This window comes from Anser cygnoides, chromosome 6 (genome assembly GCF_040182565.1).
Source record: "Anser cygnoides isolate HZ-2024a breed goose chromosome 6, Taihu_goose_T2T_genome, whole genome shotgun sequence".
NCBI classification, from domain to species: Eukaryota; Metazoa; Chordata; class Aves; order Anseriformes; family Anatidae; genus Anser; species Anser cygnoides.
Window position 1 is genome coordinate 36,446,038 of NC_089878.1, and position 12,991 is coordinate 36,459,028.

General features: G+C 38.9%; 1 protein-coding gene across 6 annotated transcripts in view; it reads right to left on the reverse strand.

The window, feature by feature from the left end:
- The window catches only part of LOC106041006 (von Willebrand factor D and EGF domain-containing protein-like), a 177,936-nt gene that overhangs the window by 90,556 nt on the left and 74,389 nt on the right, over positions 1–12,991 (reverse strand). For all 6 annotated transcript variants that reach the window (XM_066999142.1, XM_066999140.1, XM_066999141.1 and 3 more), the window contains 2 exons: positions 11,513–11,691; positions 7,063–7,997 (listed from right to left, as the gene is read on the reverse strand). In XM_066999142.1, coding sequence (XP_066855243.1) covers positions 7,063–7,997; positions 11,513–11,691 — 1,114 coding nt within the window. The remainder of the gene's footprint in view (positions 1–7,062; positions 7,998–11,512; positions 11,692–12,991) is intronic.

Sequence of the window (12,991 nt, forward strand, 5' to 3'; positions counted from 1 at the left end):
CAATATGTTCCCATGCAAAACCTCAAAAGCAGATGTTTGACTTAGAGGACTGAAATCCTCTGTCCCCTTTCATCCGAGGATCTCAAAACAACTTAAATCCTATCTTTAAATGGCTCCCCCATGTTTCATCCTCAAAAACAGGAATTATGCTTAGAAATCAAGCACAACTGTATAAACATCAAGATTTCACTAGTACTTATCTCATGAAGTCCCTGCCTTAGGACAGTAATAGCAGACCTTGTGCTGCTACTCAATATAATTTTATTTTAAAGTATCTTGTGCTTTAATTACAACATATGAAGAAATTCTGACAGGTCTATACAATCATCCTAAAAGTAACAGGGTGTAATTCATGTATCTGCTGTTTTGGATGGGTCTGAGGCACATGCTTGGTTGTGGTTCACAGCTCTGAAAATGCTCTTGGATTCACAGAACTTCCTAGTAACAATACCCTGATAGGCAGACACCTGTTTTGATATGACAGTGGTATATCCGTAAGCATGATAGGTAAGCATTAACTTCCCATCTTCTCACTATCCTTTTTGCTCACTTTTTTCTTTGCTGAACTTTTCACATAGAAATTTAAACTTCAAGTGTCATTACTTCACTGAAACTAATTTGTCCTTATTATTCCTCATTACCTTTTATCTTGTAATTGCTCTTTAGAGCTTCATACAATCTGCATATTACATTCCTCTATGTGTGCTTTACTAGTCCTGAGTTATTTTTTTTTTATATATAATCAACATGGTCAATATATACAAATGGTAAGCACCAACCTGATTTGCTATCCACAGTAATTGGATTCTGCATTTAATTACAGGTGGTAATGACATTTTAAGCACCTTATACAGGTGTTGGGGGGTTTTATGAAATGTTAAGCAACATTAAGAAAGTCTAAGCTTCTGGAGCATTGCCAAATTTCAGAGGTGCCTTTCAACTCCAAATTGCAGTTTTCATGGGAGGATAATTATAGCTCTGGCCACCTGGACCGCTCCTGCTGGAGGCAAGCAGAGAGGGGGAATACAGCTTTCTTCTCTCTTTCTCCATTTTTTCCTTTTAAAATATTCCAAATGTGTTATGGGTTGTATTCTGATCCCTAAAAATACTGCATGGCCATGTTTTCTGTGTATGTGTGTGTGAGCTTGTCAAAACCAGTGGCAGAACACATTGTTATGTATTGGCTGTGCAGCTGAGATTGGGTGACCTTGGAAAAGATACTTGAATTATATTGATGGCCTCCTTGATCTTGGGGGAGGTTTAATTCATGTATAAAAATCCAGGCTAAGAACATTAGATGAAGATTTGTTTTGGAGCTAATGGGAAAATATATGGCCAGGAAAAGGAGTTGCCTTCTCCTTTATTATTCATGTAGCTTTTCCTGGATAGTAAATTTTTCCTGACAGTGGAATTAAAACATTAACATTCCCAAAATCAATATTCATTTTTCTGTTTCCTAGGTCCTGTTTTTATAAAAGAAATCGAGAGAGGCAGCAGTTTTATATGTCCTGCATAAACCTAATTCGGTTCTTAATTTCTACTCCTTTTCTTCCCTTCCTAGAGAACCTGTGCTTATTAGCAAAAAAGCCTAAAGGCTTATCCTGCTTGTGCTTGCACAGTGATGACTGCCTGCACACAGCCGGACAGGTCAGGATGCCCGAGCTGTCAGTTAGGAAGCTCAAGCTGTTCCTGTTAGAAGATGCGGCTTTATTTCTGAGATTAATCTTAATTCTTTATCTCTAATAGCATTTTCTGGTGTGAAATCCTGGCTTTAGTGATGCCAGCAGGACTTCAGCTCTGAGGACATCCAGTCTTTTGAACTGTTGTTTAAGAAACACATCATTATTCTACGATACCGTAGTACTTTTGCTTGCAAATTGGTGTTACATCACACGATGTCTGTGGAGGACATTTCTGCCAGTGAAATGTAAAAACAAGCAGATATCTTAAAAGACTGTTGCCAATAAAACTCTAAAATCAGGAACAGCTAAAGGTGAAGCTCACACTTGTGTGTTGCTTGTCTATACTGAATTAGCTAGCTGACCTTTCCTAAGTAGTATAAAGTCCAAGTGATTGGAGTGCCAGAACTAAGATTTTATTTCTCCTTGTAGGGCATCTGACCTCTGTCTGGATGCATAGATCTGCTTTGCATTGCATTTCTAAGATCAGGTACTTTTATAGATACACAGCTTCTGTATTGTTACATAGAGAAATTGAAAATATATATTCTACATCACTCAGAAATGAATTCATAAATAGACTGTAATACATGAAGCTCAGTACAGTTCATCACACTGACTCACTGTAGACCATGGCAGTACTTTTCCCTCTCCATTGTTAATGCTGAAACCAACTTCTCTCGCAGAGTCCCATCTCTAGAAATTTGTATTTTCCAATGCAAAGACAAAGGAGATAGTTCTGCAGATCCAGTTCGCCAGCTGTTACCTAGTTTTCTTTTAATTTTCCTGGAATACTTTTCTCCCCGGTTTTGCTCAAAGATTGAATTTCAGATGTGTCTCCATCCCGTTATCTGTGTACCAGTAGCACAGGGGATGGACTATCCCAGCCATCAGGTCCTGTTCTCTCAGCCTGGCTGCCTGAGCCAGCTTCCCCCCAGCACACACTGGTTTTTCACCAGTCTGGCATTAGCTGGGTCCAGGATATCTGGGAGAGGAGCAGGAATGAGTACCAAAAGACACATCCTGTTCTTAATTTCTTCTTTATGAAATACACTTGTGTAATCTAGTATAAGGAATTAAAACCAAGTTATCCAAATTAAATTATTGACCCTTCTGTAAGGACATAACAGCATTTCAAATGCTTGTCCCAAGGAAGGTCCCAAGGTCACTTCAGGGGACTGAATTCAGACCCTTGTGTTTTGGACCTCCCTGAAGATCACTGCTTTCCAAAAACATTGCAGCCAGCTCAGTTTCCAGCGTCCAAAGCTCTGACTTAAGGTTGTCACAAGGTAAGCATAAAACTTCTGAGGTAAATGAGAAGCTGTGGAGTAATTTGGACATTTTCAATGATTATGGGCCTCTGTCAGTACTTGCGCGAGGAAATGTTCTCTAACACTGAGGTCACAAGTACATGCAATACATGCAGAAATAATATTCAAAGATTGTTGCACAGACATAAGATCAAATACTCAGAAGTCAGTAAAAGAGAAAAAAACAGTTTTAATCACTGGTATTCACTAAAATCTTGGTGAGTACCCACTGAACATGCTAAGTTAATTTTCAGAGCTCTGTTCCTCAGACGAAGGCAAACCCTTCTCTTTAAACAGGATGAAAATCTCCAAACTGTTACCACTGACATTAGGGGAAATTTGCACTGCCTCCTACTCATCATTTGGAAGAGCTGAGGACTCCTCGGGCAACATGCTCTGGGAAGAGTCGAGCAATAGCAATTTACAGATTCAAAGGTAAATATTTTTCAAAGTGTTTTCTATTTGTGGAACCCATGTTACAGAAGATATTTGCAACTCTCTTGATCACTGTTGCTCCCATTTGTAAATACTGTGGTATCTTAGATAAATTTGGTCAGGAAATGGATCTTTTTCATTTCTAGTGTCTTCATTTTCAGGGAAAATAACAACAAACCCAGTGAAATCCAGCCAAACAAAACCCAGATTTTATACTAAAGAGGATCACTTCTTTACCAAACAAACTGTCAAAAATGTTGCCAATTGTTTTCCAGATGTTGATGTATTTTTTTCAGTGGTCTGTGGGCTAAAAAGGAAAAACTTTAAAGCTGTATTTACTTAAACAGCTGATTTTTAATCCCAACGTTCCCATTTTAATGAGAAACATATTGCAAAGTATTTTGAATAAATATTTTCTTTACGAAGTGGAACACACAGTGAATTACTAAGTAAATTTATTGTCTACATGAACATTTGGGAAACAGCAACTCCTCTTTAACACCCTTATTTTCATGCCTAAAACAGCTCAGAGTTTTCCACAGGCTATAGGGTATATCCCATGAACTGTGGTGCATGCTCAGGGCTTTACCCAGTACAAGTTGGTAGAGAGATTACAAACAGAAAAAATATATATCTGTATTTGGCAGAGAAGATTTTAGCAACTGAAGTGAATTTACTAGCCTTTATAAAAAGTCTGTTGTGACATTCTGATTTTTGTTTTTGGTTTTCTTCTGTACAAGTGTGTAAGTTCCCCGTGTATATCCAGGGTGTGGAATACAGCATGAGTAATTGTTGTCTTGTCTCTCTGGAGACTGACTGCTGTTGATGAGAGGACAGCATACAATCTCACTAGTATGGTAGGAGAAAAGAAAAATGAATGGTAAATGTGCACCAGGTCAGGTGCACCCTTGGGAAGACATGTCTGCGCATCAGAGAGTTATCCCACTACCTCTTCCTCCAGAGCAAAATGAATACTGGTGGCTCAACATTGCAATTTCTACTACATTTTTAATTCATGCTTTCTCTTCTGAGCTCTCTTTACTTAGCTAGAAAGCATTCTTCTCCTCTTGGGTACTAATTATTAATGTGTTTCATTGGTTTTATTGAATACAAAATAATATTCGTACTTAAAGTTTAAGTCGGCAGAAAATGTTTCACAAGTTTTAGTTAAAAAAAAATACAAATTCTTAGTTGCAACTAGAAAATGTGCACTGAAGCTCAGAGAGGGCTTTGGGAAAGTGACTTTAAGCCATAATGTACAAAATTGTAATAAGCTATAATACACAACAGACATGGATCATTTTACCTATTTGAGTCTACTTTTTGACTTGGTGAATGGTCTGGGTGAAGTACCCTCTGCAAAGCCTGCGTTATACCTCAGAGCTTCCTTCCCATGCAACAGCTGAGCGTTTCTGCAATCCTGTGCCTATTGGACACGGACCCAAAGTGAGGCAGTTGTCAGGTTATGGATGCATACAGCATTGAAGTCGGTGTAATGTGAAGTCTATAGAGTGTGCGAGAGAGCACAGTGGTCTGTTGATTTTTACATTAAATATTGCCTTGAAATGTTGGGAAAAGTGTGTGGTAATTTTGGGAAACGGTCTTCTGTATTTTTTTAAGAAAACTGCAGCAGCAGGGAATGCTAATTTTATTGAAACACTAACAAACTCATGACCAGCAAACACTTTATGAATTGCAGTGACGTGACTCTTCCGAGTGTCCAAAGCCAAGCTCACTTCCCTGGGGACCAGGCTAAGCCTGAGGCTGCTCTGGCAGGGAGCATGCAACTAAAAATCTCAACATCCTTATGGCAGCTCTCACTCTGTGGAAACCAAATTGCAGGCCAGGAGAAGTGGAGAAGAAATCTTTCCAGGGAAGTAGTTCTGGAGAGAGGAGGAGGCTGCTGGGAGTCTGTATCTTGACCAAGGCCGAACTAGGAACTCTTTGGAAAACTGGAGTCAATAGTTAGATTTATTTTGAACTCCAATAAACCACACTCCCAAGAGAGAAGAGTTTTGAAGCGAAGACCAACTACGTCATTGTCTTCAATGGGAGAAAAGTGAAGCAAAAGCAGTGAGAGACATGAAGCAGTCAGACCAGTGAGCAATAACTGCTTACAGCTCATTTGCCAAAGCTGATGTATCATTTCCCATTCCTAAGCCACCACGCAGTCTCAGGCCATGTTCTGGGCTCTGGCCTTGTTTATAGTTGATGTAACAGCAAGAAGACAAGGTGCCATTAGATTTTAGTTGAAAGGTCATACTGAAGCTATTTTCCACTAATCTGAGGGACTTCAGCCATAGAAAAGCAAAATAAAATTTAAACATCTGGTCTAAGCAACTCTTCTATCCTGACTTGACATTTTTCACAGAGAAATGAAGTTAAACATTGAGTTATATATTGAACAAATACTGCAGAATTACTCAAACTGCTTCTCAGTCCCTGGTGTCAGTTGTTCTCTGTGTGAAAGAGAATGAATTTTTCAAATATTTAGGAAATGTAGAAAATGATCCTATAAATTTTAGCCTGCTATTAAAAAGAAGCAAATGTCAGGATATATTTTACCACTTCAAATCAGTGCACTGACAACATGTTTATTGTGTAGAATGTGGATAATCCTGTCCCAGCTAGTAAATGCCTTGGGAGTATCAGATGTACTGCTGAGCTCCAGGGCTGTCTGAGATTTGGGTGCCTCGGCTAAGCCACTAGCGACTGACCTTGGATAGGAGCTTTGCCTGTCCTAAATACAGGATATTGTCCAGTAGCCTAAGCATTGTAGCAAGAGGCTTTCCCCCCCATTTGGGATGGATGAAGGAGCATGCCTTGTTATTTCAGCTTAGCTGAAATGTTGTTGCTTCTTAAGCTGCAGGAACCCAACTGTGTGGCTGAGCCTTAAGTACCTTTTAGTAACTTTGAGTTTAAGCTTATGTGGTTTGCTGAGGCAGGGCTTATGTTTTGAAATTAATGCGAACATTTATGTGTGTGCTTAGTTTCAAGTGCTGTGAGTACTCATGCTGGACTTGGATTTATCCATTGAGGGGCTGAACAGTAAAGAAGAAACAAATCTAGCAGGATAGTCACCTGTGTAAATGTAAGGCAATTCAGAAATATTTGCAGAATCAGGTCTGCAGGTTAAAGTATATTCTGTAACTATTTTATGGCTTTGACAATATTATCTGTTCATTTTGTCATATATATATATATAATAATACAGAGTTTGAAATTCATTTCAATTTTTATTCTCTGTTAATGAGGGAGAAAAATAAAAGAAGTATCTATACAGTGTTAACATGAATATTGACCACAAGGTGAGCAGGACCCTCTTTTTTTGTCAGAAGCTTGCTTGTCAGCATGCTGGTGATAGATCAGATGTAAAGAAAATCACTTCTGCAAAACCAATTTGCTAAGGGGCTTGTAAAATCCATTTTTAAAAAGTTACTGAGGCAAAAAAAGTGAAGGACCAGCCAACCAGACATTTTGATCAGCTCTTCAAGGTCAAAAACTGATTACTAATTCATCAAATATCTTACTGGTAGCACTGTTTGAAGAGCAAACAACTCTGTGCAGATGTTCTACCTAATAACTTTAATACCATGGAAAGATGGGTAGGGTAGGAACAAACAGAATTTTTTACTTACTCTTGGCAATGCTACAATCATAGGAGCTGTGGTCTTCAAAGCACTGGCAGCCCAGGTTCGTGCATTGTCCATTGCCGTTACAGAAAGCAGGACACCGGAGAACGGTGAGGATTTCCTCCTGGGTAGCAGATGGCTGGTTTCTGACATGAAACACTTTACCTCTGTTTCCTAGCACTCGTCTTTCACATTCATTTTCCAAAAGTGCTGTCAGTGTCCTCACCCAGGCCACGTCATCCTTGAGCTGTAGATCTAAAATGCATATATCAGTGGCCTCATCTATGAGTTCCCCAAGGAGAGCCTTACACACCAAGCCAATGGTGGAATTTGCGAGAATTTGGTGGCAAATTTCCCGAGCTTTGGCAGAGGTTAGACCATTGGGAGTAGGCCATCCCAGTGGAAGTTTTGTCCGAATCCCTTCAAAATAATCCTCTGGGAAAAAGTAGGCAAAGCTGTCTGAGTCTGTCTGGCTTGGGCTATGCAGTGGGTAAAAGGATGAGTACTCATAGTAGTCTTCTTGCCTTTTTGCTCTCTGTAGTTGTTCTGTTGGCTTGGTAAAGTTAAGGAAACTGTTGTTTTTTATGGAAACATTATGTGCGAGGGGTTTTAATCGCTCCTCGGGGCTACCTCGCTTTTTGACCGATTTAGGCAGATATCTTTGATCAAAAGACTTGGCTGACAGTTTCCCATCATTTTTTAAAGCAGACTCTTCGCCTGAGTGAGTGACAAACTCTGATGTAACATCTAGATATGGGATTGCAGAAGTGTAATCCACATTATCATAATGGCAACCAGGAGATTGAGTCTGAAAGGCATTCGGCGTGTTTACCAAGGACACAGACTTAGTGCTCTCCTTCTGACATCCGCAGTAATTTTTCCTTTGCTTCCCCTCAGAAGGTGCTGGAGTCTTGTCAAATAAACTCTTCCCCGGAGGTATTCTGGTTTAAAAATAGAGAGAGATTAGAGAGAGGAAACTTTCAACAAATTGGTCTACACTGCTAAGTAAACTTTCTTTCCCTCAGGCTGGGGGATGTATAAATTCCCAATCTAACAAAGTACTTAAGAAAATGCTTAAGTTTAATCTCTGTTTTCTTTAGTCATTTCTGTGCTGCCCTTCTTGAGTTGTCCTGTAGTTTTTTTGCACTATATTGGGACTTTTTGGTAACAGATGCTTAAGTGCTTTGCTGGAGCAGTGCCTAAGTGTGGGATGTCACTTTGCAGAACTTTTTCTTAGGTGCAGGTTGCCCTTTGCATATTACACATGAAATAAGGCCTTGGATTTGTCCCTGGTGTGATTCAGATACAGCTTGGAGAATGACAAAAAAGATATATCTGTTTCAAATACTTCATTATGAAAATCATCTTTATCCACTTGCCTGGATTTTCTACCAGCTGTTTCCTCTAAGACTTGGATCACTCTTTTTTTTATTATTTTTTTTTAGTTTTTCCTTTTTTAAATGCATACTTAATTTAATTTTTGGCCTCTAATGGAGCTTTCTTGGAGCTTTTCTTTGGACACAAAGCAGTTTTCTAATGATCATGGGGTTAGGCTATCATGTAAGGTATGATGACTTTTTTTTCTCTTTTCAATTTACTCTAACTTTAATGATAGATGAACTTCAGCTTGAATAAACAGCCATGACTGAAGTTTCCCTGGAAATTTCATGAGCACAAGATCTCTTATTGATCTTATATGTGCAGTGTAAGAGGCTTGGAGTTTCATAGAAAAAGATACTTCTTGTGTCAATAGCTGGCAACACTTTATTTCCAGACAAATATGAAATACCACCAAAAATTTAAATTATTTTGGCACTAATTTTGTCTTGCAGCCAGAGGGTTCAGGAAGGTGAAAGCATTTGTCAACATTTCAGAGCCAAACACTACTGTGGAAAGAAGAATTGACTTTATCCGATTTTTTCAATGTGTGGACACAGCAGAATACAGTGGGGTACAACAGGATGCCTTTTGTGCCAAAGAAATGCACGAGCTCTTCCGTGCTCAGCACTGGCTTTCCTTCAGTCCTGGTCAATAAAACATGTTTTGCTGATTGAGGGAGTATTGAAGTGAGTTCTTGTCCTTTGGACAACACAGTTTTAATTTCCAGTGGGCATCCTGCACACAGTGTTTATCCAGCCCTGACTGGTGGTGCTACCTGCAACAGAGGTGGCTCAGGCTTGCATCACGAATTAACAATAAACCTAAGGCAGAAAAAGTATTTTTTTTCCTTTAAGGGGACACCAGATAAACTAAAGACTAGGTAAATATTACATAATAAATAAAAATCACATAAAGTAATCCCAAACTGGGACAGAAGCTTAAAACACAAATGGAAATTTCAACAAAATGAAACACTTTTACTTTGGTATTTTATTGAAATGAATTGTTTCACTATTTCTATGTGAATCATTTGGAAACCACTGGAAGCCCCTGTCCTTCCTCACGGGCATGTACCTCGGTGAGCAAGGAAAGGCCTCCTGTCCTTTGCACAAGATGACTAGATTACCTCTCCTCTTGGTTGCCCATTATAACCAAGGAAAAGCTAAAAACAAGTATTTCAAACTGAGCTGGATACTATTACAGAGAGACCAAAAGGAATACCGGTGCTCCTGATTTCTCAATAATTGCAAATGGTACGGAAAACTTTTAGCTACTTAAAATACATGTTTTAGAATTCATCTCTTCCTTATCCAGATGCTATTTAAGGACTGGGAGGATCTGATGTTGCTTTATTGTTTAAAAGATACATTGGAAACCTGATGTTTTAAACAGATCTGTTTTCAGCTGCTTGAGAGTGGAGGGAGCCAGGGAAAGAGCTGAACTGCCAGATGGTGAGCACTCAGACTAGCTTCAGGTGCTGCAGAAAGCATAGTATGCTTTAAGTGTTATTTAAAATGAAATTAAAAGCTGTGGCTGTAAAATCATTCTCCAGGTTGTGTTTTTTACTGCACCATTTCTCTGTTAGTGGGTCAGAGACTAATCCAGTCTCTTCTGGAGGTAACAGTCTTTCCATTGGCATTGCTGGTTTTTGAATCAAGCTTCTGAAGAGTCCTTGAGACTCCATCCTTGGGAGTACTGTGAAGTTGAACTTGTCACCCATCTTGCTCTTCTCACACAGCAGGAACTTTCCATTCCTTTCCTGAAGTAGCTCCATCATATGTGACAAGTACTAGAAAACTCCTCACTGTTTTATAAGTAAATTCCTGTATGTTCTGCCTTGGCTTCTGATCTTTCAACAAAAATGTTTGACCACCTGCTCTCAATGCTCTTGTTAGCCTCTCTTTGGGTAGGCAGAAGTTGGTTGTTCTTGCACCAAACTATTTCTCCAGTTGCCTTCCCAGAAGCAAGTTCTGACTCAGCCTCACAATTTTAAGATGTTAAAGAAGGTTGTTGATTTCTAAATAGCACAATTTGTAGCTACAGGTCAAAATCGCCATTAGATAGCTATTATGTAGGCTGGTTGAATATAACTAGAATATAGTAGAGGTGTTTGTTTGTTTTCTGAAATGTACTAGGTCTAAAAAGTATTGCATTTATTGTGTACTAAGTTCCCATGCACAGATTAAGTGATAAATTAAGCCGCGTGTTGACCCATCTAACTGTGGTTTGGGTTTGATCCAGCTGTGCTAAATTTTCATGCACTTGCTCTTCCCACATTAAAGAAGAGAATATCATGGCATGAGGTGATCTTGAGAAATCGGCACAGGTAGACATGAACAGCAGTGTTCACCTTATTTTCTCCCTATTTGTAAGACATAATTCACAAGCAAACCTACACAGCCAAAACAGCCCAGTTCAGTTTTTGGAATGCCTTTTAGGTATGTTTAGACAACATGGAATTAAAATGTGAACTACTGCTGGGGACAGGGACAGGGACAGGGACAGGGACAGGGACAGGGACAGGGACATGTCAGAGTGCCAGACTCCTGGCTTTGGTTCCAGACCATGTGTCCTAGAAAGTGGAAATTTTTTGAGCTCACCATCATCATTAACAGAGTAGATATTAACTTTTAGCATGGTACATATATTACCACACTTTGTCAAAATGTAACATTTAATCTATACTCACATATTGCAATTAGTGTTCAGGAATAAAAGAACAAGGGAAATACCAAACCCTTAATTAATCCCTATTGTCAGTTATCTACATTTTCCAGTGCGGGTGAGAACTGCATCTTTTTTTAACAGCTGAGTGGGATCTTAACACAGCTGTTAAGTTGACATCACTTGTGAATATAAAACTTCTCCTCAGTAACTGCTTATGTGCACTGTGCTGACTGAAAAATAAGCCACCATGCTGTTTGGATGGTAATGGGCCTCCAGGCTTCCCTTGCTTGATGAAGCAGATCTCTCTGCCAGGTCATTAGGGGAGTACATAATGAAATTAACGTATCAACATCCCTGGATTTAGTGCTAGAGAACATCTCCCGGTCTGGGATCCTCTCTCGCTTAGTACCTCCACTCTTCTACGAAGTCTTCCTCAGGCACATTGCTCAAGTCGTTGTGACTGATCCCATCAAAGAGGCCACACAAACCTCTGGTGCTGTTGAAGTCACTGCTCGGCGTCCTCACCGTCAAGCCCATTCCCCACTCGCTCACGTCAGCTCGAACAAATGCTCCCGAAGGAAAAAGGATCTGAAGAGGCAGAAAAAAAAACAGTGAATTGAAGCCATTACCAGGCTTTTTATGCAATAAAAATTGTCCCTTTTTATAAACAAAGATATCAAGGTAGAACATTGGCAATGCCGCTGGTAATTTAAGATCACTTAGATGCACCATAAATATTTATATGTGCTATTATTTAGCTTGCTTCCAAATTTTATGGTGCTACCGTCTGACAATGTTACATAAATATAAAACTGCACAAGTACTTTCTTTTTAAATTAATAATTACATTCATTGAAGTTTTCCCACTAGTAAGTTACCAGCTAATTTTTGAAGCAACTTCCGTGACAATAAGACTACCCTTGTGTCTTTGCCTGGGAAATCATTTCTTTTAGATAAACTGCCAAGTCTGAAAAACAGCTTTCTTCCCGCTGAAAAATCGTTTCATTTTCCAAGGCTGGATTACCCAGAAAATGATTGTGTTTTAAAGTGGATAAAGCAATTTTCTCATTAAAGAACTTCTGGTAGGCTTACACTGACCTTTAAAAGAAAAAAAAAATCGTGAGGGTAAGACAAAGAACTAGCTGTGTGGATAATGGATTTTTCAGATTGGTGGTCCAACAAAAAAAAAAAAAAAAGAATAAATCTGTTCAACTGAAATGTATTTTTGTTTGTTTGCTTTATTTTTCTAGGTAAAAAGAAAGTGATTGTGAAACTGATCCATGCCAAGAGTGGGAGCAAGAGCACTCTATCCTGGTAAGTAATCTTACTATTTTGTTTGATCCAAATGTTTTCTGATATTTTTTAAAAGTACATTAAATAGTTGGAAACTTCTCATTACAGTAATTTTAAAATAATTATCTTCCTTTTTTAAGTCACCTCTGGCTGAGAATAATTGATTCAGCCTACTAATGCCCATTGCTTTCTATCTCATTGTTTTTTAGGTCCCTTATAATCTCTTCCAAACCAAATCTATTCATGCTTGTGAGAAGTGTTTAACTTGTATTTGTATTTCTGTTTTGGAATCCAACTTTTATATTTTGGCTGCAATAAATAACAATTTTGTCCATTTTAGCTTCACAGTCCTCATTTCAACCAGGAGAATACTTTTTGTGGAAGCCTGTGCATGCCCTCCTGGTCCAGTTGAGACAAGCAGCAGAGTTCTGTTGACTGTAATAAGAGCCGTGGACACTGTACATTGAACACAAGCCCTCTGTGTTTTGATTGGGGGCAATTAAAGCATCCTTTAAAAAATAATAAAAAAAAAGCATTAGCTTTGGTGAATAATGAAAGTCATCAGGTAAAACCAGCTCTCTGAGTACATCAGAAG